The 25,355-nt window shown below is 39.1% G+C and overlaps 1 protein-coding gene across 6 annotated transcripts in view; it reads left to right on the top strand.

Annotated features, from left to right (window-relative positions):
- GLIS3 (GLIS family zinc finger 3) overlaps positions 1–25,355 on the top strand; it is a 455,765-nt gene that overhangs the window by 328,241 nt on the left and 102,169 nt on the right. For all 6 annotated transcript variants that reach the window (XM_079790192.1, XM_079790188.1, XM_079790190.1 and 3 more), the window contains 2 exons: positions 19,850–20,011; positions 23,270–23,380. In XM_079790192.1, the coding sequence (XP_079646318.1) occupies positions 19,850–20,011; positions 23,270–23,380 (273 nt within the window). The remainder of the gene's footprint in view (positions 1–19,849; positions 20,012–23,269; positions 23,381–25,355) is intronic.

Genomic DNA, 25,355 nt, shown 5'->3' with positions numbered 1-25,355 from the left:
TTTGAGACATCTCTCTGATTTCAGCTTTGCTTCCTGGGTCATCCTCACTTGATGCAGATGCTATCTACAGCCATTTATGCTTTCTCTCCGCCCCTCCCCCCCCCACCTCCCGCTGCCCCAGCCTGTCCGTCCCCTTGTCCCCTCCACGATATGAATTCTCTAGCTTTTTCAGAACCTCTGCTCACCACGTGGGTCCTTTTGAGCTTTCACATTTCTTTCTTATTTATTTATTTTTACCCACAGGCTTATTCCGTGTGCACCATTGTCTGAATTATCATGAATTTCGGATTTAGTTCCAAAATGTCAAAAGCATGTTTTCAGCTGAACAAACCAAATGAAGTAAAAAGCTTCATTCTCTCCCCCCCCCCTCTTTACTTTATTCTCATTACTCATCCCAGTGGGGAGGATGAGTAAAAAATGCATCCTCTAGATCCTGAAAGAATTTCTAATATTCGTTCTTTCTCTATAAGATACAGAGCTTAATCCTTTCTTTAGACATTTTTTTTTTTTCTAAATAAACAGGGCCTAATTGGAAAAAGCTGAGAGAGCTAAGCAGCAAAGAATAGAAAACATTTACTGAGCTTGGAAGTGCATATTGAATACTGCAGGAAATTTGCATATGGATTACTTCATGAAAAAAATAGAAACATTCTCAGCCCATTAGTTAGTGTGATGGACTCCCACTGACTAAAATCCAAGTACTTTTGCTTGTTTTCTCCAACTGTTCTTTTCTGTAATCATTTCTCTTTAACTACAGGGCAGCTATTCTGTTAGTGCACTTTGTACTAGGGAAAGAAAATACTGAGCATAGCTGTGCCTAGAATATGAGCAGGGTATCTCTGATTTAATCCCCGGAACACTGTACCATTATTTCTGAGCCTGGGCAGAGGGGTGCCTCTTTATCAGACTGAGCCTCTAAGTCACATTTTTCAGCTCTACCATTGTATTAAGTGTCAACACTTAGATTCCTTCTTGGTGCCTCAGTTTCTCCAAATGCAAAATGGAGAGAATGTTTAGCATTAACGGAGATGGGGGGAGAATCAATGAATATTTATGAAAGTAAATTGAGTCCCTGTAACAGAAATTTAAAGCATAATTAAGGTAAGGAGAACAGATTAGTGTTAAATGTATGTGTGAAACACATTTTACATTTCATTCCAAAAAAGACTGAATTTAATTTACTCCAAGTGAAGAGGAGAAAAAAAGGAAAGAAGTGGTATTGTGAATTAGGATTCTAAATTTGGATTTTGATATGTTGTTTGGTGTACAAGAGACACAAAGCCACATGTTGACTTTTTAAAGAAATGTGTGTGTGTGTGTTGGGGGTGGAAGAGGGATTTACATGATAAGCAAATCTAATTACCATTGGCAAGACTTCTCTGGCATAGCTGCATCAAGTACTAGCAAAAGGATTGTTATCAAAAAGATATTGAAAACTCTTTACCTTTAGTCCATAGAAAAATCATTAAACATGGATCCACTCTTTGCATTGTGGTGTGAGGCAAGACCTTGTGTACAAAGAGACATTCAGCTATTGCCCACAAGAAACATCTGTATTATTGTGTCATCTGTTTAAGGAGACAATCTGAACCCTGTCACTTCACAAAGGAATAATTGAATATTAATAGATGTGGAAGTTGGTGTAAAAGATCAAAATGTCAGTACCCGTCTGCATTACCAACAGCAATGCACGAGGGGAGGACACGTATGTAATACTTTAATTAATAAAGAAATTAAAATGCAAAAAAATTATATTTAAAAAAAAAATGTCAGTACCCATCAGCCTGTTTCAGGCTTACCAAAATGGCTTGGAAACTGCTGGAAAGAAAGATTTATGCAGCATCGATCACAGAAATGGAATGATACCCTAATGAAGAGGAGCTTCTATGTGCTATAAACAGCTGAGTGCTGCATATACACTGATTTTTCCAAAGAACTAAAAAAAAAAGACAAATATTCTCAAAAGATTTTAATGTAAAAAGGATGTCCTATAGAAAAAATCCAAGATCTTTTTTTTTTCTGACGAAATTCTCTTGATGTAAGTAAATCTTTCATTGGGATAATGTAAGGAAATGGCTAAATTTCCTGGCAACATGCAGAGTTTACCAGAAAGAATGTATGTAGAGCAGACCCCAAGTTCCAAAGAAAACCAAGAAATGGTGACTCTTCATCCCCCAACTAGACACCTGTGTGAATATGTAAACCAGGAACCACCTACATAATAATTGCCCTATGATTAAAAAAAAATGCAAAATAAGTAACATCACAAGGGAGAAAAGCTGTTTGGGTTGTCAATTTGTCCTCTAGGACCCTACAATATAAAGTGTGGCCTGGGTCCATCAACATCTCTCGTGAGTATTTTTAGAAATACAGATTCTCGGGCGTCACTCCAGACCTGCTGGATCAGAGTTGGCCCTTAATGACTTCCTCAGGAGATTTGTGCGCACATTGAACTCTGAGAAGCACTGTCCTAGGATGCTGCTTGGTCTATGATTGTTTCAGGTCTCCATACAAATAATCCTTGATAAACTTTTGGTAATTGGTTTTTGATCACTGAATAAATGATGATTGATATTTGAATGATCTGACCTAATATTACCCATCATCCCCAGATTTGTCATTTTTATTCATTGAGCACCTGACAGGTTCCAGGCACTGTGCTAGGTTTTGGAAACAGAGGAATGGACAAGACAGATGCAGACCTTAGGCAGACAATGGCTGAAAATTTTATTTAATGGCAGAGAAGTAAAGAATTGTGCAGGAAAAATAAAATGTGCAAAGAAAGTAGAAATTGAGTGAGCCTGGTCATGTCCAAAAGATCAGAGCGTGCTCTGGCATCCCCCGTGGCTCTAATGGGCCTTGAGTGGGTGGATCTCAAACAGGCAGAAGGTAGATCACCACTTCTAGTAGTAAGATTGCTGAGTCAAGAAGGAAACCAATGCCCTTCAGCTAACTTTTTCCCTTAAGTAAACATTTTTACTGGCCATATGATTTTATTTTTTGAGGTGCCAAAAACTTACATGGTTTGCTCAAATTAGAAAAATAATAAACACCACAAATCCAGAGAGCATGCAAACAAGAGCTCTAAATAGGGCGGTAGTTCCAGATCTGCCTTGTTGATCGTCAGTCTCCAAGTTCTCTTGGTCTGGGTGGACCTGTGGCTAGGCAGCTTCAGGTTTCCCTCACCCACAGCGTGGATGTCGCGAAGTGATCAGCAGTGTCCCCATCTATCTCCCTGCAGTGCTCAGCCACACTAGAGCTGACCCCCGTCATCCAGAAGGGCCAAGGTCGATTTTTCCTGCTTCTCTTTCTCCTTCTCTTTTTCCTCTTCACCTCAGTCATTTTAAGTTTGAATTTGATTTGCATATCTGAACTGGTAATTATACCAATTACTTGCAGTGCTTCTGCGTTCTAAAAAGAAGTCTGAAACTGACCCCTTTCATTAAAGTCCCTGTCAGTTTGCCCTGAAATTTGGAGCTATGGAGACAGGTTCTTTTTTACAAATATTTTCCTTATAAATATATTTTTTAAAGGCCAGCTGCCAGCAACTGTATTTTCCAGGTCCCAAATACTCATGTTTCTGGTCATGTTTTTCTGTAGTCCAGCATACATTCTTTAACTAAATACTACCCTTGAAAGATCAAAAGGAGTACTCCCTGCTTTCATTTTGTTCTTGGCTGTAGCTCATGGATGTCTATTTTTTTTTCTTTTCTTAATTTACAAAAAGCTTTCTTTCAGAAGAAAAAGAAGTGGCTCTGTAGATCATAAAGAGATCATTAACATTTACTAATACAGTCTGTTCTTAAGTTGCTTTACCATCACATCCTTTCAGTATTATTTACTGAGCTGCTGAAATAATTGAGCTTTGAATTTTTAGATTACTATAAAGCAAGACCTATTGTCACTTACTGCTGGGTATAATTGCACCATATGTATTTAGTGAAGCTATTTATTCATCTCCCTGGTGGATAACTTTGTCAAAATGAGTTGAGATATTTCTGTGTGTGCAGTTGGAATCTAGAAAACATTTGCATTTCATATAGCACTTAGAGAGTTTCACAAGTGTTTTTTTTTTTCTCCAGACCTGAGGGTCTGTTTTTTAAGTTCTACTCATCTTTCATTATTCTCCATTGTTTGTTAGAACAAGCACTGTTCCTATGAGTATACAGTTGTTCTGAGTGGATCTTAAGCCCTAGAAACAAAGTTTTAAAAAGAGAAAGAGAGGGAGGGAGAAAAGAAAGCATTTTAAAATAAGTAACTTGCATTTTAATATATAATACCTCATTTTTCAATTATTTAACAAAGCTGCATTGGGACTAACACTGTGCATCATGAAAAAGAGCAGCCTGGTTCTTGTCCTAAAGGAGCTCACATTCCTCGGGGATGTTATGAGAGCACATTCATGAGAGATTAAACCTAAGCGTGGGGACAGAGAATGGTTTCCTGAAAAAGGGATATTTCAGCTAAGCTCTAAATGATGAGTAGGATTTAACCAGGCAAATAGGAGGAAAACATTTTTCCAGACAAAGGAAATAGCATGTACAAATGCCCTGAGGTGAGAAAGGCATGGCACCTTTGAGGAACTAAAAGACCAGTGTAGCTTAATAAGATAAGGGAAGGGAGCAAGAGGGAATAGGGGTGAGGTGAGGAGGAGGTTGAAGAGTGGGCAGGAACCAGATCACACAAGAGCTTCTAAGCCATGAGTAGGCTTTGGTCTTCATTCAAAACAAATGGGAAACCTTTGAAGAATTTGACACAGGAGAGTGATACAGTCAGATTTCTAGTTTTCAAAAGAGAACTCTGGCAGCAGTGTGGAGACTTGGTGGTAGGTGGAGGCAAGTGTGGATGGGGGAGACCTGTTAGGCGATTATTGAAATAGACCAGTTAAGACAGTGGCTTAGATAGAGTAGGGGAGGTTAAATTTGATGGAGAGAAGTGAACATTTTGGGAAGTACTTTTGAGGACTTGAAAATTAGGAATGGATGTATGGGAGAGGGAGATGTCAAGGATTACTTCCAGATTGGGTTTCCACTGGTGGGTGAATAGAGAGCAGGGAGTGAAGACTCCGTTTTGGGGAAAATGTCATTGTTACATGTTGGAATATTTACTTGAAGGTGCCTGTGAACCATCAGTATAGAGATATTAAATACGTAGTAGGGTCTGGGGCTTAGAGGAGAGGTGTAGGCCAAGTTTAACAAATTGTAATCACATGCCTTTGATGTGATGCAGATTGGATTCTTATATCCAACAAAGGAAAATAGTGAAATGAACTGTTTTTTTCTTTCTTGGGGGAATTTTGCTTCTCATGGAATTAGAAGTGCTACAACAAATATTTAGGCAAACATTCAGTCAATTAAACACTTTTAAAAACATGTATTGAATACCTAATATATATTAGGAACTTATTAGATTATGGGAACTTCTAAGACATCTCTTTTCTCTATAAGAAAGGCTTAGCCAAGTACACATCTAAGAAGGACCAAGTTTTGTCACCATTGGTAAATTGGTAGTAAATTCAGGAACCTCTTTATTTAATGCAATGAGTAAGGTATTTCGTTCGCTGAATATGCAGCCTTGAGGTCCTTCTAAAATACTCAGGTTGACTGTTACATTCCAGGTCACACTTTTCATTTGATTCTAAGCATCCCAAGCCTTTGAGAGTCTTACAGATGCATACCACATTTTTAAAAATATTTTTGAGAATTACAGTTAGGAAGATTGTGCCAAGAATATAAGGCTCACAATAGTCATTATTAATGACTTCTTTCTAAGCTCAGACTTAGTAAGAATGATTTATGTAATTTAGAACATTGACCCTATTGGCTACAGTGAATTTAAACTACTAATATTTTTCACTTTATAAAGAACAGAAGAAAAAGTACATTTGGATTCCTTCCATTACAAGTTTCTTTCTTTATCTGTTTGAACGCTTGAGAAATAGTATTCCCTTGGAGTTGTGTGGAGGAAATACTTGGTTAAATAATTGAGCCAGAAGGCCATGATTCTCATTACTGCTCTGCCACTTGGGTGACTTTGGCAGGTTGTTTCACCTCTCTAGGCCTCAATCCCCTTCACTGTAAAAATGGGGACAATAATACTAGATAATTTGAATACATAAAAGATGATAATAATGGCTAACTTTCATTGAGAATTTACTGTGTGCTAAGTACTTTGGAAAAACCAAGATGGCAGCATAGGTAAACACCTAAACTGCTGCCTCGCACAACAATTTCAAAACTACAACTAAAAGACAAAACCGACATCATCCAGAACCACAGGAAGGCTGGCTGAGTGGAAATTGTACAACTAGAAGGAAAGAGAAAAGCACACTGAGACTCAGAGGAGCTGCAAGAGGCAGAGGTACCGAGGCGCGTGCAGAAAGAGGGCTGGCAACTAAATGCGCGGCTGGCTTTCTCAAGCGGGAGGGAGACAAAAGCTCCCGATTGCACTGAACTCCAGTTCTGGGTAAGACTTATTCGGGGAGAAACTGGACTGTCTGGCAGCAGGCAGAACTCGAGGGCAGCTTTCTCTCAGAGGTGCTTGCAGCGATTACCACAGGACACTGAGACACAGGGGCCTATTAGGGCAGGGCTGATGGGAAACCAATGCTGTCTGCTCCACCCTGAGACTCCGCCCCATCCAAGCTGAGCACAGAAGCTTTTGCAAGTCTTATCTCATAAGGGTGTCTCCAGCACAGAAGTTCTCCCAGCATAGACACAGCTGATCCTCACAGCCAGTTGGCCTGGAGGTCAATTCCTCCCAGTGATACCAACAACAATCAAGGCTTAACTACAACAAGAGTGTGCACACAGCCCACAAAGGGGTGCACCAAGAGTGTCCACCTCAGGTAACTGGTGAGGCTGAGCCACTGGGCCCTATAGGATACCTACCACACAAAGCTACTCTATCAACTCAGGGAAGCAGCCAAAATGCGGAGACAAAGAAACAGATCACAAATGAAAGAAATGGAGAAAAGCAAATGACTGGATATAGAGTTCAAAACCATGGTTATAAGGTTTTTCAAGAATTTTCTAGAAAAGGCCGATAAATTTAGCGAGACCCTCGAGGATATGAAAAAGGGCCAACTAGAAATTAAGCATACACTGACTGAAATAAAAAATATTATACAGAGATTTAACAGCAGACTAGAGGATTGCAAGAATCAAGTCAAAGATTTGAAATACAAAGAAGCAAAAAACACCCAACCGGAAAAGCAAAAAGAAAACAGAATCCAAAAATATTAAGATAGTGTAAGGAGCCCCTGGGACATCTTCAAGCGTACCAACATCAGAATTATGGGGGTGCCAGAAGAAGAGAGAGAGCAAGATACTGAAAACCTATTTGAAGAAATAATGACAGAAAACTTCCCCCACCTGGTGAAAGAAATAGACTTACAAGTCCAGGAAGCGCAGAGAACCCCAAACAAAAGGAATCCAAAGAGGACCACACCAAGACACATCATAATTAAAATGCCAAGAGCAAAAGACAAAGAGAGAATATTAAAAGCAGCAAGAGAAAAAAAGTTACCTACAAGGGAGCACCCATACGACTGTCAGCTGATTTCTCAACAGAAACTATGCAGGCCAGAAGGGAGTGGCAAGAAATATTCAAAGTGATGAATAGCAAGAACCTACAATCAAGATTACTCTACCCAGCAAAGCTATCATTCAGAATTGAAGGGCAGATAAAGAGCTTCACAGATAAGAAAAAGCTAAAGGAGTTCATCACCACCAAACCAGTATTATATGAAATGCTGAAAGGTATTCTTTAAGAAGAGGAAGAAAAAGAAATGGTAAAGATAAAAATTATGAACAACAAATACATATCTATCAACAAGTGAATCTAAAAATCAAGTGAATAAAAAAATCTGATGAACAGAATAAACTGGTGAATATAATAGAATCAGGGGCATAGAAAGGGTGTGGACTGACAATTCTCAGGGGGGAAGGAGTGTGGGGGATGCGGGAAGAGACTGGACAAAAAACATACACCTATGGATGAGGACGGGGTGGGGGGTAAGGGCAGAGGGTGGGCTGGGAACTGGGTGGAGGGGAGCTATGGGGGAAAAAAGAGGAACAACTGTAATAATCTGAACAATAAAGATTTATTAAATTAAAAAAAAAAAGTACTTTCATTTCATGATTATTGGCTCTGTAGTATGACCAAGGGGATAAAATAAAATAACATAGCTTAGAAAAAACACATTTTACTCATTTTTTATTTCTTTGAAGAATAAGAAACAATAGTTTAAACTCAATGAAAAAGCCAAGTACTCTAAATAATAGAGCAATATTCTTATCAAATTAAAACATCTGAGGTGATCTACTGGTTGGACCTTGACATTGGTAGGTAGAATTTCATGTACACCTATCATTCTTTTTTTTTTTTTTTAAATATTTTTATTGTTTTATTACAGAGAGGAAGGGAGAGGGATAGAGAGCTAGAAACATCGATGAGAGAGAAACATCGACCAGCTGCCTCCTGCACACCTCCTATCAGGGATGTGCCCGCAACCAATGTACATGCCTTGACCGGAATCGAACCTGGGACCTTTCAGTCCGCAGGCCGACGCTCTATCCACTGAGCCAAACCGGTTTCGGCACCTATCATTCTTGGGATGAGTGGAATTAAGCTGCAGAGAAAGAGGTTGGAGTAGCGTTAAGTAGAACAGTCAAGAGGATTGAGATTATAATTCTTAGCCAAGGTTTTTTCCTAATAATTTTGGGAGTCGAACTCAATGCATGCACACGGTGATTGAATATCCTGTTGATCTCAAAACCTAAAAGGCCACTACTGGAAAGGGTCAATGAATTTAATGACAGTTTCTTGCCCAGGAGGGGGGACCATGGGCATATAGGAAGGAGAGGCAAAGGTGTAGGAGCAATTCTCTCAAGAATCAGGAAGGAGAAGGGCTCAGAGATAGGATAGGGTAGGGGGTAGGGCGTGGGGGGAGGGAGTTAAAATCAGAACAGGGAAGAAGAATAAGTGGAAGAAATGGAAGGCTTTCTGAGAATCTGCTGTGTGCCTGTCAGGCATGTGACAGGAAAGCCATGTGGAAAAGCTCAGCTGTGAAAGGAAGGAAACTGGAAGTGATGCCTTCTGGAAGCAAGTGAGTGAGTGGTTTTGATGCACCAGAGTGGGTTGTCAGAAAAGATTGTCAATCCTGGGACTGTGGGGCTGCCGGGGGGCATCACTCTGAGCTCACACCTTTGCTATGGCTGCCAGAGCTAATGCAAGGTCTGAGTTCCATTATTTTCATATCTGTTGCTTTTTTTAAGCAGCCAGTTGCAGATGACTTTTAGCAAGTACAGAATTCATATTTAAGCGATGCATAATGAAAATCGATGGCTTTTTGTTGAGAAAAGCACAGTGTCAGGAAAATATCCCTGCCATCCTCTTTCCTCCTGTCACGGTAGTGGAAATTTTACATTTGAAAGTGAAAAGGCTTAAGATATAATTTTTTAATCCCATCTTTCCTGCCCACTTGCATCTCTTCCAACGCTTGTCAGGGCCAAATTTGGAATAGTAAGAGCCATTAAAAGTTTGGCATCTTGCACTCTGTTTTTTGGAATAAACTCAGTGTGGGCCAATTTATGGTAAATTATTCTCTTCATGTGTGAATTTCCTTTTCTCTCTTGGCAAATTCATGTTTGCCTCTACACCCCTGCACACAGATCTCAAACACATACTTTTATTACAGAATCTGTGTGGGATATGTGTGCGAGTGTTAAAGTGTGTGCCTGTGGCTGTACCCACAAGTGCATATGCACATATTTGCACCTATGTGCCTGTATGATAGCAAATTGACTTAAACAGTTTGTCTCAGAGGTTTGTGTTGCTGTACGTATGTTAGCATACATTCTGTTGTAACCAGCAAACAGTTTTTCAGTCAAGAGATGACAGAATTCAGCAATCATTTTGGGAAACACCACAGTAAATAAATATATTGCTTACTTCTGTTAAACCAAGCATGCCAATCCTTAATAAAACTGAAGGCAGGCAGTGGAATTTCTCATCTTTGCCATCAAAGACAATTACAGGGCAGCTAATCCACTGCCAACAGGAAAGGTGGGGCCCAGGTCTTGCTGCACCCCCTGTATTCTCAACACAGAAAGCGCTGGAGCTAGGCATAATGATAACTTGGGATTATATGGAACTGTGGTATCTGCCTCCCATTCAGAGAGCTTGGCTATAGGATGAACAGAGGCATGGCATCATGGGAAATTTCTTGACCTGCTCTTTGGGGTTGACTCAGGGCAATTAAGGGCAAGATCCCAAAGGTGTTTTGTTTTTTCTTTTCTTTGCATGAGACGCTCTTTCCTGGCATATTTGAGAGCATATTAACTCAGCTTTTACAGGGCAATTTAAAAGTTTCTTTTCCTTTATGCATGAAGAAGGCACACATTTATGTGCTTTGAATTATTGCTAATAACATAACATGTTCCTAATGGGCCTGTGTATGTTTAGCTCAAGTTTGGAAAAGGGTGTGGTATGAAAACAGTTCACTCACTTCAGCAGCATCACTACAAATTTCTCAGCACGCAGCACGTCAATGAAGAATTTCATGCATCTCATCCACACGCAAAATATACAACCATATGTTATTATTAGTATTGTTTCCTCACATAATTAGATTTAAGGTAATTAAATCATGTTTTACAGTAGTTCCATAGAACATTAAACTCCAGCAAAACCCATAAATGCGTTTTATAGCTTTTGCGATGTTGACCATTTGATGTCATCATGAGCGGCAACTGGCCCTACCTAATTAAAAGGCCTTAATGAGCTTACTACACAAGGAAGTCTGGGAAATCAATATGCTATTTTACAAAGAGTTCATTCTGGCTATTCTGTTTAGCATTTATTTAGCAAATGCTCTGTGGTCACTTGAATATATGCCAAGCACTGTACCCAGTGCCGGCAATAAAAAGATTAATAAGACTCAGTCCCTTGTCCTCATAAATCTCAAAGCCTAGTGGTGGAGACAAACAATCCAATTAGTGTAGCTCCATGTTTTAGCAAGTCAGTGGGCAAGGTGTAGCGGGTAAGTGAGGAGTGATCCCTTGTGCCCTGGTGAAAGCACAAAGGAAGGCATCACAGAGGCGATGACACCCAGCTAAAGAAGGGGCCGGTAGGATGTCACCAGGCACAGGGAGTGGCACGTGCAGTGGCACAAGGGCTGAAGGGAGCACACTACTTAATTAAGGAGCCGCAGCTGGACTGGCCCTGAGCCAGCGTGGGAGAGGTGGGAGGGCAGGGGGAGGACAGGCCTGACCACATACATGGCACACCGTCTCTGTTTCCCCACTTCTCCTTTCATTTTGCTTACTTAGTTCTCTTACGTCATCTATCTCTACTTGTCTTCTGAAATTTGAGAGATCTTTTAGAAAAACCAAGTTTTAGAGAATGTTTCTGACATTTTTTAATGCCCCAAATAATGCCCCAAATCCAAAGGACATTCCCTCCATTTTCTGTTTCTTCACCTTTAGTAGATAGCAAATAATTTGGGGGTGTTGGAACAGGCTGGGTCAGATTCCAAACTTATTCTGGGTATATATCTATCTCCTGGAATGTTCTAGGAATGCAGAAAATGTAAGTTTGAGTGTGATGTTTCCTTTGTACATCCACAGAGCCCAATAAAGTGCTGAATGTGTAAGAAACTCAATACCTGGTATATAGACTTGACTTAAAGAGTTTGAAGAAGTGTTCTCATTAATACAGAGTATTAATGAGCGTCTATATGTATGTGTATAGATACTTCCTAGACATATTGTGCTTGTGTGGATATATGCATGTGGAAATATATGTGGTGGTCAGAAACACAGGTGTAGGGATGAAATGATTTGGTTGCTTTTATACATTTATGCAGGGCCAGTCACATAGCCTTAAATATATTTGTTCTACTGACAAACAATCCAAGTGCATTTATAGAGGTGTGACTGTGAACCTCTGAAATGTACACCCTTTGGTGGATATATACTAGTATTTGGAGTTGCAGGAAATCAATGTTAATAAACAGCAACAGCAAAATATCAGGCAACTAACTTATTGTTATGTTTAAACAATCCCAGACAACCAGTTTTCTTATTTATCACAGAAATAATTATTTGCTCGAAATTGTAGCTATCTGGCGTTGTATTGACACAACATGAATAGTATATGGCACTTTATATTTGTTGAGTAACTGGAGAAGGCCGTACAGTCTGTCTTAAATACCATTGTTGCTCTGTGGAGTATTCTTTTTCCAGCTGTGAATAGAATGCCCATGATGAGGTTCCATTTGTCCCCAGCCCTTTGCAATTGTTATAAACCAGACACTTCATAATTTCCATGAACATTTAATATGGTTCAAATGTTGGCACAGAAATAATCTATTTTGCTCTACATTGTGGCTTCTCGAAAACAATTTTCCCATTTTCATTTTTTAAGTTCACCCTCACTTATTTTGTCACCTCATTTAGCGCACCCTTTTAAGGAACAATTGCTACTCATGACCCAAAATGCTAAAAAGCAACAAATTGCCATAAATGAGTAAGAACACAAGCATAATACCCATTCAGGTAACCTTTGTTTTTACAGATTTCTTTTTTTAAAAAAAAATATATTTTATTGATTTTATTACAGAGAGGAAGAGAGAGGGACAGAGAGTTAGAAACATCGATGATAGAGAAACATCGATCAGCTGCCTCCTGCACACCCCCCACTGGGGATGTGCCCGCAACCAAGGTACATGCCCTTGACCGGAATCAAACCTGGGACCCTTCAGTCCGCAGGCCGACGCTCTATCCACTGAGCCAAACCGGTTTCGGCTGTTTTTACAGATTTCTTAATAAAAAACAAGAAGCACAGTAGGCCAAGGAGTTGTATTTATGAGCTAGTTAATAGATTCATTTTGTATACCAAAATAAGGAAAAACATAGTAACTGGGATCTCCTTATTATGGCTTAGGAAAACATCACAGAAAGGGTTTTATATTAATTTTACAAAATTTTTAATAGTTCCAGAAAATCTGGATAAATGAGTCCTGTAGGTCACTTCAGAATACCAGATGAGTGGCAGGCCCTGAAGTGGTTGACTGACTCATTGAGGCCAAAGTGTCAGAGTCTCTCTTCCCCCTACAGCGACCCCAGCCAAACTGAAGGGCTGGACAACTTTGAAGGCTGTCATCAGAAATGCAACTGCAAGTCTATTTAGATACTTGGAACCTTTGGAAAATCAGTTTGGGGTGCACCGATTTCCTTGATGTTAAGAGAACTCTCAAATTAACCGGGGTTAACCCTGCCTTGATGTTAAATAATTTTCCAACAAGGCCACTATTCTTCTGGGTAGAAACTTTGAAATATTAAAAAATCAGATATTACCTTTTAGCAAGCAAAAAGAAACATAAAAACTCCTTTTCTGTGGGTATGTTGTTCGGTTATGGACCTGGCATTGGGGGTGGGGGCGGGGCGCAGATTGAAAACATGAGTAAGGTCAAAAAGCGAGAAGACTGTGGCATCTCCATCCTGTTGCAGAGCTGGTATTGTGAATGAGACAGGGTGAGGAAGGAATTCCGCATTCCTCAGTGTAATCAATCCATGAACCAGATACTTTTTGAAAGCTTCAAAACATTTGAATTATTTTCTTTCTCTCCTTTTATGTGTAACACTTTCTACAGACTGATGTGGTAAATATTAAGATTTGCTGGAGCATCTAATAAGGATGCACTGGGAACAGAAACCACAGGGTGGCACAAGGCGAACCATATGTCCAAATGCGAATGAGACTGAAGAAGAAACAAAATCAGATGGCCCCATGTGCTTCTGCAGTCTTTCTGTTTTGATGCTTTGTCTCTTTTTTCCCCCTGATTTTTTTCTGCTTCCTCCCCCCCGCCTCCCAGACAACACTTTCTGTTATCTTCCCAACTTAAATTTTAAAATTAGATTTTACTCTTCCACATTTTTAAGAACAAAGCTGCCATAGTTTGGCTCATCAAAAGCAAGCCCTTTCTCTATTCTTTTATTCTTGCTCTAGTTCTTCTTCTTCTTCTTCTTCTTCTTCTTCTTCTTTTTTTATCGCTTTCTTAACAAAAAAGAACCACACAACTAATTAAACTGCCCAGCTGGCTTGGCTTAGTGGTTGAGCATCAACCTATGAACCAGGAAATCACAGTTCAATTCCTGATCAGGGTATATACCTAGGTTTCGGGCTCGATCCCCAGCGGGGGCGTGCAGGAGGCAGCCAATCTATCTCATCATTGATGTTTCTATCTCTCTCTCCCTCTCCCTTCCTCTCTGAAATCAATAAAAACATATTTTTAAAACACCTCATTAAACTGTACATTTTCAGCCTGAGGAGAGTTATTGACCACTAGAACCTTACTTCTCAAAGTGTAACTTCAAACATTCAACATTTAGAGAATTACCTCCTAGGAGATTGTTAGAAACGCAGAATTTCAGGCCCTAGGGGACACTTATGAATCAGAATCTGCGTTATAACAAGATGCCAGCGTACTCATGAGTATATAATGCTGGGAGGCGCTGTCCCAGGAGGACACTTCTGAATCTCAGCTGAATACGTGAGTCAGATTTCTCACCTCTTTTCAGGTGTGTGAGGTGGCCCTTGGTCCTCGGCTATTTCTTTGGTCTCTCTGAGTCACAGGAGAGGCGATCATTTGTTTTCACCTTTTGCAGGCACATCCATGATTCAAGTGGACTTGAATTCTTGGGCTTATTGTGGAAGTCACCTTGGCTCTATCCACTGCATTAGAAATATTTGCTGACCTTTCCACCAGTGCCTGTCATCTCTGTTGTCTTTGGGCTATAAATGGAAGATGTAAATTAGCATATAATTCATCACCCACTTCCTGGCGCTGCCCAGCATGTCATGGTATCAACCATCACTAATGGGATTAATTGGTCTTGACTGATTAAATTGTAAAACTTATACTTCCAAGGGTCATAAACACTGAGCCTTCATTGAAATCAAATGTATATTTTTAAAAGCATGTCCAGCATCATAGACTCCTTTCTGTTTGGATTTTGTTGACTTTAGTGGTATAAAAACCTGATCAGGAAACGTTTGCCGTTATTACTACTTTGAATATGAACTTGTGCTCCTCAGCACTCTAAGTAGCTGATTAAGGGAGGGAGTAATATTCTCCTTGATTATTGGTTACACATATGGACTAAATCCTATTTTAATGGTGTCTAATGAGCCTTTCATTTTCAGAATTTTACACAAAAGCATCTAATAGAAAGGGAAAGTAATATTTCAAAGGTCATAGTAATGTCACCTAATGTCAACAATCTGTAATCAAGCCAATATATAGAGATGGTGATTACAGTTCCGTTGTGATCCTTTAAATATGAAATAATCTCCTGAATTAGCAAAGTGATGCAAGCTAGGGTTCTCTGGGTTTAAGGCAACTTATACTTATTAATTAAAGTTGGTTACTTGAAAACAGCCACAGACTTAAAGAGATACCGTATTTCTTAGAGCGAGGCTTCATGCAACGCAGTATTTTCAGACCCAGTGAGATTTAAAGTTCTGTCACTTCCAGTCTTATGTTTGATTCTCTTATGTGTCTGTAGGGCCACTGAAATGTGCAAATGGAAAATGATGACTCCCTCAGTGCTTTTTCTCAATAAGGGACTGCAATGGGCGCTGGAAATGTGGGATGTTCTGTGGTAAGGATGCCACAGAGGGAACTTATAGCCCTACCTATTTCAGAACCCGACATCTGCCTGGCAGCAGATTAAAGAGTGTGGAGAGTTCAAAGAATTCCTAGTATGAGACTGGCATTCTGAGATTTTGTCCCATTGGCTGTGCAGGAGGAGATAACCTTGCCCAGCCCTGGACTGGAGAGGTTCCTTTCCAGTCTAGCGCTGCTGCTAGTCCATGGACTCTTGTCCCAATTAGAAATGCGTAAATCCCGAGAGATACTCACGGCTGTCAGGAGGTTTTCATAAGAAAACCGACAGTGATTACAATAAATGGCATTCCTGAACTCATTGGCACACTGTCACATCAGAATCTTTTGGAGGGCTTGTTAACACTCAGATATTGGGCCCCAGAACCGGGGTTTTGTTCTATAAATCTGGGGCAGGGCAAGAGAATTTGTATTTCAGACCAATGCTGATGAGGCAGACCAAGGTACACCAGCTTGGAGAATTGCTGCTCAAGGTTCACCAGTATGTGTCCTGCCCAGGCTTTGCTTCCTTCTTCCTATGAGCGACGTTTGCATTGTATTCATCTTGATCCCCCCAATACCTAACACATAGTGCCATACTCATAGGGCTTACTCAGTATTTGTTGGGGGCGGGGGGGGGGCGAGTAATGCTATTTAGATGAAATTACTAATGTATACCAGATACTTTCCCATCACTCCCCTCCCATGTTACCTCCTTCTGCTATCTTGCTGGATGCTGAGAGTCTGTTTGTTGTTTTTCTGCTGTCTTCTCATATTGGGTCTGTGTTTGAACTACAGGCAACCTCAGGCCTGTTCATCTAGTTGTGAGTCACTGGGCCCTCGGTTCTGGGTTCCATAGCCAGTCCAGTAGGAGAGGACCTAATACCAGGATATTGGTCGATTTTTGTGTCAGTGTTGGTTGGTGACAGTAACGTGAGCAGTCAGGTGATGATTTTAACCTTAAATCTCAGGAGGGACTTTGCACTTTAGGAACCTTGATAAGAAAACCTTTGGCTGAACCAAGGAAACACTCCTCCTGTGGTCCTTGCTTTCTTTCCTAGGTTTAGATATTCACTAAAGATTTGGAAAAAATAAGGAAAAAAGGTGTCCATTTCCCCAAACATCCAAAGCATTCAGTTTTGTTATTTTGTAACAATCTTTTGTAGTTCTACCTAAATGTTAGTTTATTTTTAATGCATTTGCACTTAATTAAACTTATAGCTCTAGGGGTAAAATTGCCTGAAGGAAACGAAAATCTTGTGTTGAATTACAGGGTTATTCCCATAATGAATGATAATGATTCATTACAGAATTGTTTGCTTTCCAGTTTTATCCAGACACCATTAGAGAGATGAATAGCACCTTCTTCCTCTTGCAGAATTGTTAGTGTGGCAAGTTCATTCAGGTGTGCTGCCCTGCATACACCTGATAGGCTGGGTGTTAGGCCTCCCCCCTGCGACATTTGTCAGTTCTTCAATGCCTGCTTTTACTGGTCTTGGGTTCATGGTTGGTTTTTTTGTTTTGTTTTGTTTAGTGAATTTCTTCAATAAGAGTGAGCATGTGGTGTATATTGAGCCCGAGTACATGAAATTATCTTTCTTTTGCCTTTCTTTATACAAGCCCTTCACTCTTAATCATTTCCCCTGAAAATACTATGATGCTAGTACAAATAATACAAATACTTTTGTCTCCTGACTTTTGTTATAGAGGAAACATCTGAAATCAGCTGGATTTTCATGACTTTATAGATAATTTTTTGTTGTCATTTTTTAGGTGTTCATATTTTCCTCCATCTTTGCTATTTAAAAATGGTCAGGATATTCTGATATGTAGTTCACTTTTCACTGACTTGCTTGGAATGTAGCAAGCCCCTTGATCTTTGATCATTGCTTCTGTGAACAGCAATAGTAGCAATTAGTTGACTTTTAATTGGACATTCAATTGGACATTTACTTGGACATTTAACTAGAGAGACCTTGGAAATGCTAGTCTATATCCAGTTTGTGTCTGATCTAGGGGACAGATTGAATTAGTTCTAGGACATGTCTGAGATCCCTCTAATCACTTCATGGTAGATCCAGGGGTCTTGTTTGTCCAATACTCACAAAAACCTCATTAATCTATTCTCAAGTGGTTCTCTACTCCCATGTTGGTGCTGAAACAATACAGCCTGTTCTTTTACCAAGATCTGGGGACTGCAGAAGGGAGTGGATGCTGGGGCCTACCCACGTCTGGGTATGCACCCCGGAACTGGCCTCAGAATGGTGTCCACTTACAAAAGAGCCTTGGTATGAAATAGGCTACAGGCTTGATGTGTTCAAAACCACAGGCTCATTTTAGACCTAAGTGTGGTCCACCAAGTGATTCCAAGTAAAATAATCTGAGCTCCAAGAGGTTGCTGTAAGTTGTCATTCAGAGAGAACCTTAAAAACAGAGGTTTGGTCAACAGAGGCCTCTTAGCCATGAATTGGGGGTTAACTTTGAGCACCTTTATTCTCAAACTTGTGACCCAGTTGAAAATCTGTGGAAATAAACCATTTAACTCCTCCTTTCCCCTAGCGACATAGCATTCTATCTTTCACTCAGTTGCAAAAGTAGTTGGCTTTTTCAGCAATCATTTTCTGTTCAGGCTAAAGTTATAAAAATCAGGAAAACACCAAAATTATTTTAAGCAAAATATAAAAATTGAAATAAACCAACATATGTCTATGAAACATGTATAACTCTCAATCAAAAAATTAGTGCAACTTTCATATATTTCTTAAAATACTTCAGCATACAAAATCTGGACAACTTAAAAAGATGGGGTTATGACATGTTTGAATATCCTTCCTCATTAGTTCGTCCTTTACTTAAAAATGAAAATTCAAATAACTAAAACCTGGCCAGCTCTGGATCATCCCTTCATGAACAGTGTACTCCATCATCTAATATAATAAGCAAGAGAACCAAATAGTTTCATGAAAGATCTTGAAATAAGGTTAGATAATACCTGCTAATTTTGAATGGAAACCATCTAGTATTTACCTTTGATTAGATTCTGTGTTCCCTACACCCCTCCTCACACATGCATTCCTCTGTAAGAAGTGTGGTTTCTTAATTGCTGTAAATATATTATGCTTTGTTCTTATTAATTTTCCCCATATTCATAAGTTTCTCTTTCATGGAAATTCCAATGCTATTAAAACTGTCAAAGTGACAAATATTTTGGGGCTTAGCACCAATAAGAGAGTTAAAGGATAAAAATGCCCATCTCACCTTTATGCTTCCTTTATAGGCTTGCTCTAACACATTTTCTTTATTAGATTGTCATTTCAAGGATTGGAATTTCTTTGACCAGCTAATGGTGGCTGATATTTTGCCCACAGAAGGCATTATATAAAAATTACCATCAGTAAATATTATTGATAAATCAATGAAGCATTTCTTGAACTTGCCAGTCTTTCATTTTCAATTCTTTTCTTCTGGAACTAGGTAACCAAATTTCTTTTTAAAAACAAGAAAGAAAATAAATAAAACCATTACTTTATTAGGAAAATTATTTAGCATTAAATGAATTGTCTTTTAGTACCCTTTTGAAAGCATGTTTAAAAACTGTGTCTCATTAGGCTTGGCATTACCCTTAACAAGTTCAACCTTTTGGGATTTGGAAAACCCCTTAAAATAGAGTTAAGCAAGTTTATGATAATAATAATTCAATGACACATACCTTTTTCATCTTGAACTCTTGGATCTTCAATTCACTTTTTTTCTCATACATCACTCTAATTTTTCTTGTTAGTTTATTTTGTAAAAAGTTTCTTCCTTCCTGGTTCCTTCAATTTAGACCAATTTGGAAATGGAAAAGTATGTTAATTTTTTAATAAATCTTTAAGACACGCATTACTGTATTTTTATTAACTGAGCCAGATGGCTCACAGTGAATTCTCTCTGACATAAGTCATCACAGGATTCAGTTTGGGACCCAAGTCTGATACAGAAAGTGGCATATATATTTAGTGGAAAAGTGCAGTTCGCATAAACTTATAGATATATTTAGAAGTAATATTTGTTACTATTGGGATTTCATTTTTATTTTTTGTTTTATGCTAAGTACAAACTAAGAACACTATTTTCTGTCCCTCAAACTCAAGCTCTCAAGGTCCTTTTCAACAACCCCAAATTGTGTTCTCTCTACAGTTTGAAGGTTGCAAGAAGGCCTTTTCAAGGCTCGAAAATCTCAAGATTCACTTGCGGAGTCACACGGGCGAGAAGCCTTACTTGTGCCAGCATCCGGGCTGTCAGAAGGCCTTCAGTAACTCCAGCGACCGCGCCAAGCACCAGAGGACGCATCTGGACACTGTAAGAATGGCAGGAGCTTTCCAACTTTCAGCCCGAAGCCCGGTGTGAGGAAGTGCCCTTTTGATAGTGGGATGGTGAAGGTGTTTGCTTTATGGCCTGCAGGTTATAGGGGTAATGCCAAGGGCAGCAACGGAACCTGGTAAAGAGCCAGAGGGGCCTTGTTTGGCTCTTTCCTCATTTTTCTGTAGTCATGAGTATCCTAAATATTTCAGCTGCCTGGGACTAAGGGGTTTTTTGGTGACCTCTGTGTCCTAAGCAGAGGCTGTTTAGGGACTGTCATATAGTATATTTTAGTACAGAGAATGACCACTACAGATTGGGCATTAAATTAAGTGTTCAAATATCAAAATGTACTAAGACACACAATATACAGGGTGTGGCAAAAGTAGGTTTACAGTCGTGAGCACGCAAAACAATTTATTCTTGTATTATTACTTACTAATTATTGTATTGTTTTCTATACCAACAACTGTACCTTTTTTTCCTTATTATTCTGTTTCTTTTCTTCTTGACATAAACAAGTGGAGGCTGGCATGGGTTTTAAGAGTGAATGTGGCCTTTTGCTTTAGAAACCCCCTGGTATTTTCACCTTTAAGTAATCTAAAAAGAATCAGCAACTCTTTCCCCAGGGCTCAGTTTTATGATTTTCATTATCACACCTTCTATTTCATTTACAAATGTCTTTTCTAGACTCCACACTCGCTTTTATATTCTCAATTATGTTGAATGTCCTTCTTTGCATTTCTCAGGTTTTGATGCCATTTTCCTTATATGAGGCCAGGTAGACTGTATGTAATTTCACTTCACTTAAAACCATCAGGATAAGTGCATTATACACATCACAGATCTCTTATCCCACATTCTTGCAAATAATGTATTCATGACAGTACTTTTTCAGTGTTAACATTCTGATGTCTATTATTAAACTACACCAGAATTTGAATTTTGAAAAGATACTGTGATTTCTACATACCTTCTCATACATATTTAATATTCTTCTGATGTTATAGTTGACATATTTATTAAATTTTATATTAGCCTCTATTAGTCATATTGATAAAAGTCATTTTAACTATGTCACGTAACCTTTCTAAACAGAATTATCTCCTGCTATACATAAATGTGATGGTTTGCCTAGTAAATATCTGAAATATAATTAGAGTAATATGGATATAAGATTGACCCTTCCTGCTCCAGCTGAATTGAATTAAGTGATTTTAGGACCAACAGAATAGAATATTAAATGAATAAATTTGGTGAATAGCAGTATTTTTTAAAGGTAGAAATAGGAAAAAAGATATATTATGTTAAAAAATGCCCTATTTTATATGTCTAAAATGGTCTGGGTAGAATCCAATAAACTTTTCAATTTATCATTAAACATTATCATGGAAGAATGAACATTCATGAGACAAGATTGTCTTGAGAAATTGCTTCTACTCTAGCTAGTTATCTGTAGTTTGAAAGAACTATTGTGAAGCTAAGTGTTAGGGTTCTGCTATACCCTTCTTTGCTTGGAGCTAATTTTAGCTAATCAAACTTAAGAGCATTTTCTAAAATCATTTTGGAATTTTAAAAAATATCCCTTTTTAAAACTTTTGAGGAAAACTACCTAAGATAATGATTTTATGATTCAGTTCAATGCAGTAGCTTTTTTTAAAAAAATATATTTTATTGATTTTTTTACAGAGAGGAAGAGAGAGGGATAGAGAGTTAGAAACATCGGTGAGAGAGAAACATCGATCAGCTGCCTCTTGCACATCCCCTACTGGGGATGTGCCTGCAACCAAGGTACTACATGCCCTTGACCGGAATCGAACCTGGGACCCTTGAGTCCGCAGGCCGACGCTCTATCAACTGAGCCAAACCGGTTTCGGCATCAATGCAGTAGCTTTTAAAACTCATCTATTTTTATTTTTTAGAAATCACTTCTTTATTAAATGTTTTTAAATATATTTTTATTGTTGATAGTATTACAGATATCTCCCTTTTTCCCTCCCTCCTCCTAGCCCTTACCCACTCCCCTAGGTCTTCACTACTCTATTGCCCTTGTCCATAGGCTATGCATTTAAGTATATAAGTTCTTTGGTTTATCTCTTCTCATCCCCCTAACCCCACATCGAGGTATGTCAGTCTGTTCCATACCTCCATGCTTTGGGTCTTATTTGGTTGAAGTCATCATTTTTACTTTGAAGATCCAAACTACCTATGGTTTAAATTTTTATTGTGTTTAACAAATTGATGTGCTTTCTTAAAATCATATAGAAATGAAACATTTGTTTTAAAGAGCAAACTATAGTTGCTGAAAGAATTTGTTATTTTAATTTAGGTGATCATTCTCTTTCAGTAAGTACTCCTTATGCTAAATGCTGTCAGAATTTTGGATAAAATATCTTTCTTCACTAAGTGGATTCTTTACTTACAGGAAAATGGTTTTTCCATAAAGATGACTGAGTTCATAATTCTAATCCTGAATAGTTTTAATTCAGTTTTCTGTTAGCATATTAATACCCAAACGGAAATAATTTTACAGTACAAAAATAAAAAGGATTCCAGACTCAGCCTTAAGCTCCACACTTCACATTGCTCAGGAGCAGCAAGGAATTGGAGTAGCAAAACTTCTGTTCTCATCACACTCAGCCAAGGGCTTATTCACATACCCCAGGCTTAATATCATGACTTCTCTACAACTAATACCATTAATGTCCCTCTGGCTGATTTTTTCATGTGTCTGTTGTTTGAAACCTGTTTCCTACTCATTTTCTACTAATTTTCCCTTTTAATTCTCTCCCTGTCTTTTTCTGAATCAGGTTTCTTCTGAAACATTCCCAGTCTTTTCTGGACTTTTCTACAGCTTCTTTATACCTGAACTCTTAAAGAATGTGTGTTTCCTAGTTTCTGACAGTCCCAATGACTGTTTTCAGGGGAACATAACTGTAAGTATGACCAGAGATGTTTACTAATAATTTCCATGTTTAAAAAATGCCACAAGAGATTCCGGTAAAAGTACACTCTATGGCAATTTCTTAAAAATCATCAAAGATAGGCAATCTCTTTGTTTCTTGAAAGTTTACTCTCCTTTCTGCCTTGATGCAAACTTACTGGGTTTTCTTATTAAAATGTCCAAGTATTACCCAACATTTCATATCAGTTGGTAATCGCTCGTGCTCTGAAGCCAATAAATAGTCTTTAAGTAGACCTTCTCCAGTTAGTTTTAGGATTTAACCACAGCCATTTCTTTCTGTCTTTCTTATTTAGAAACCTTATGCTTGTCAGATTCCAGGATGCACCAAACGCTACACAGACCCAAGTTCCCTAAGAAAGCATGTGAAGGCTCATTCTTCCAAAGAACAACAAGCGAGGAAAAAGGTAATTCTTTAAAAAAGAAGTTACTCAGTCAGAAAAAGCAGTTAAATTCTTGAATACTGGGAGCTTCTGCAGGACATTGGAAATTCGTATACTTCACAAGGTCTGATATGTGTTAGACTCTTTGCAGAGAGAAGTCTTCCATGAAATAACAGGCATCCTTCATTTTATTGGGTTCTGTTTATTGCTCTTCCCAGGTATTGTTTTTCATAAGACCATCTACCAGCCAAAAGATTGACTCCCTGAAGGCTCAAATGATGGTTAGCATTTGTTAGCAATAAAGTATTTTTAAATTAAAGTATGTACATTGTTTTTTTAGACATAATGCTACTGCACACTTATAAGACTATACTTATTATATGTATTGGGAAACCAAAAATACCTGTGGCTTGCTTTATTGCAGGGTTCTGGAACCAAACCTGAAATGTCTCTTAAGGATGCCTGTAATAGCAAGGTTGTGATATGTATCGCTGATATAGCCAGATATGAATAGGAATCAGAGAAAATTAAGTGTAAGTCTCCTAAGTTGGAAAGTAATAAAAGGCTTTTATGGAAATTAAGTCCAAATAACAAGAATATTGAATTGGAAAAAACAGCACAACAGAAATCCTGTCTGGAGATAAGTGCTTTTTCACAAAATATAGATAGGCTAAAATAATTTTAACTCCAATGAAGAAGATAGGTTAGTCTCTAGGATGATTAAGAATAGAAGCATTCCTCCCTTTAAGCTTAGAAAAAAAAATTTATTGTCCTGGACAATTTAGCTCTGTGGTTAGAGCATCAGGCATTGGACTAAAGGGTCCATTGGGTTTGATTCTGGGGTCAAGGGCATGTATCTGGGTTGCAGGTTTCCCGCCCTCAGTCAGGGTGTATATGGGAGGCAACCAATTGATGTGTCTCTCTTGCATCCATGTTTCTCTCTCCCCCTACTCCCTTCCACTCTTTCTAAAAATCAATGAAAAAAAATATCCTCAGGTGAGGATTTAAAAGAAATGTTTCTTAATAGGTACAGTGAATGAAAATATGGGAAAGGAATTGAGCCTAAAATTACTTTGACATCAATGAGGGATCAATATATCTTTCAAAGCTTATAGAAATCATAGTATTTTAGGTTTAGAAGCAATGCTAAAGATCAACCAGCCAGTCCACCTGACTTGCTCTCCTGACCTCATAAGACCTCCAGCAAGTGGTTGGCTGTGCTATGCTTAAATGCCTCAAGAGATGAGGAGCTTACCACCTCACAAGGCATCCTATATAATAAAAGCCTAATATGCTAAGTGTCCGGTCGTCCAGTGACCGGTCGACTGTTCAACCAATCAAAGCATAATATGCTAATGATATGCTAAGGCTGCACAACCACTTGCTATGATGTGCACTGACCACCAGGGGGAAGATGCTCCAACTGGTAGGTTAGCTTGCTGCTGGGGTCCAGCTGATCGGGACTGAGCAAGATGGGCCGGGCACACCATGGAGCCCTCCTGCAGTCCCTCTTCAGTCCTGATCATGCATCGGTGGGGTCCCTTGGCCTGGCCGGCACCCTCTCGCAATCTGGGATCCCTTGGGCAATGTCAGAGAGCCAATTTCAGCCTGATCCTGCAGGCCACTCCCCTCAGGAGGACGCCAGTTGCAGGGCTCACGGCTGGCGAGCATAGCTGTGGTGGCTCGAGCCTCTCCCGATTGGGACTGATTGGGCACAAGCCCCTGGTAAGCACAGTGGGGCCAGGATGAGCGGGAGTGGCTGGTAGGAGCTGCAGGCGGCGTTGGACTGAAGGTTTCGGCCTGATGCCCACAGGCCACCCCGAGGGACCCCACCTGTGCACGAATTCGTGCACCAGGCCTCTAATTTCCTAATAATTGAGTTTGTAAACTTTTGGACAAACACGTATCCTCTGACTATGGCAGAAAATATGTTGACTTGACTGTGGTTTTTTGAATATTTCATTTGTGTTCAGGTGGGTACCTGATTCATTTAAGGGCC

Source organism: Cnephaeus nilssonii (assembly GCF_951640355.1).
Source record: "Cnephaeus nilssonii genome assembly, chromosome: 14".
NCBI lineage: Eukaryota > Metazoa > Chordata > Mammalia > Chiroptera > Vespertilionidae > Cnephaeus > Cnephaeus nilssonii.
This window is presented reverse-complemented; position numbering and strand designations above follow the sequence as displayed.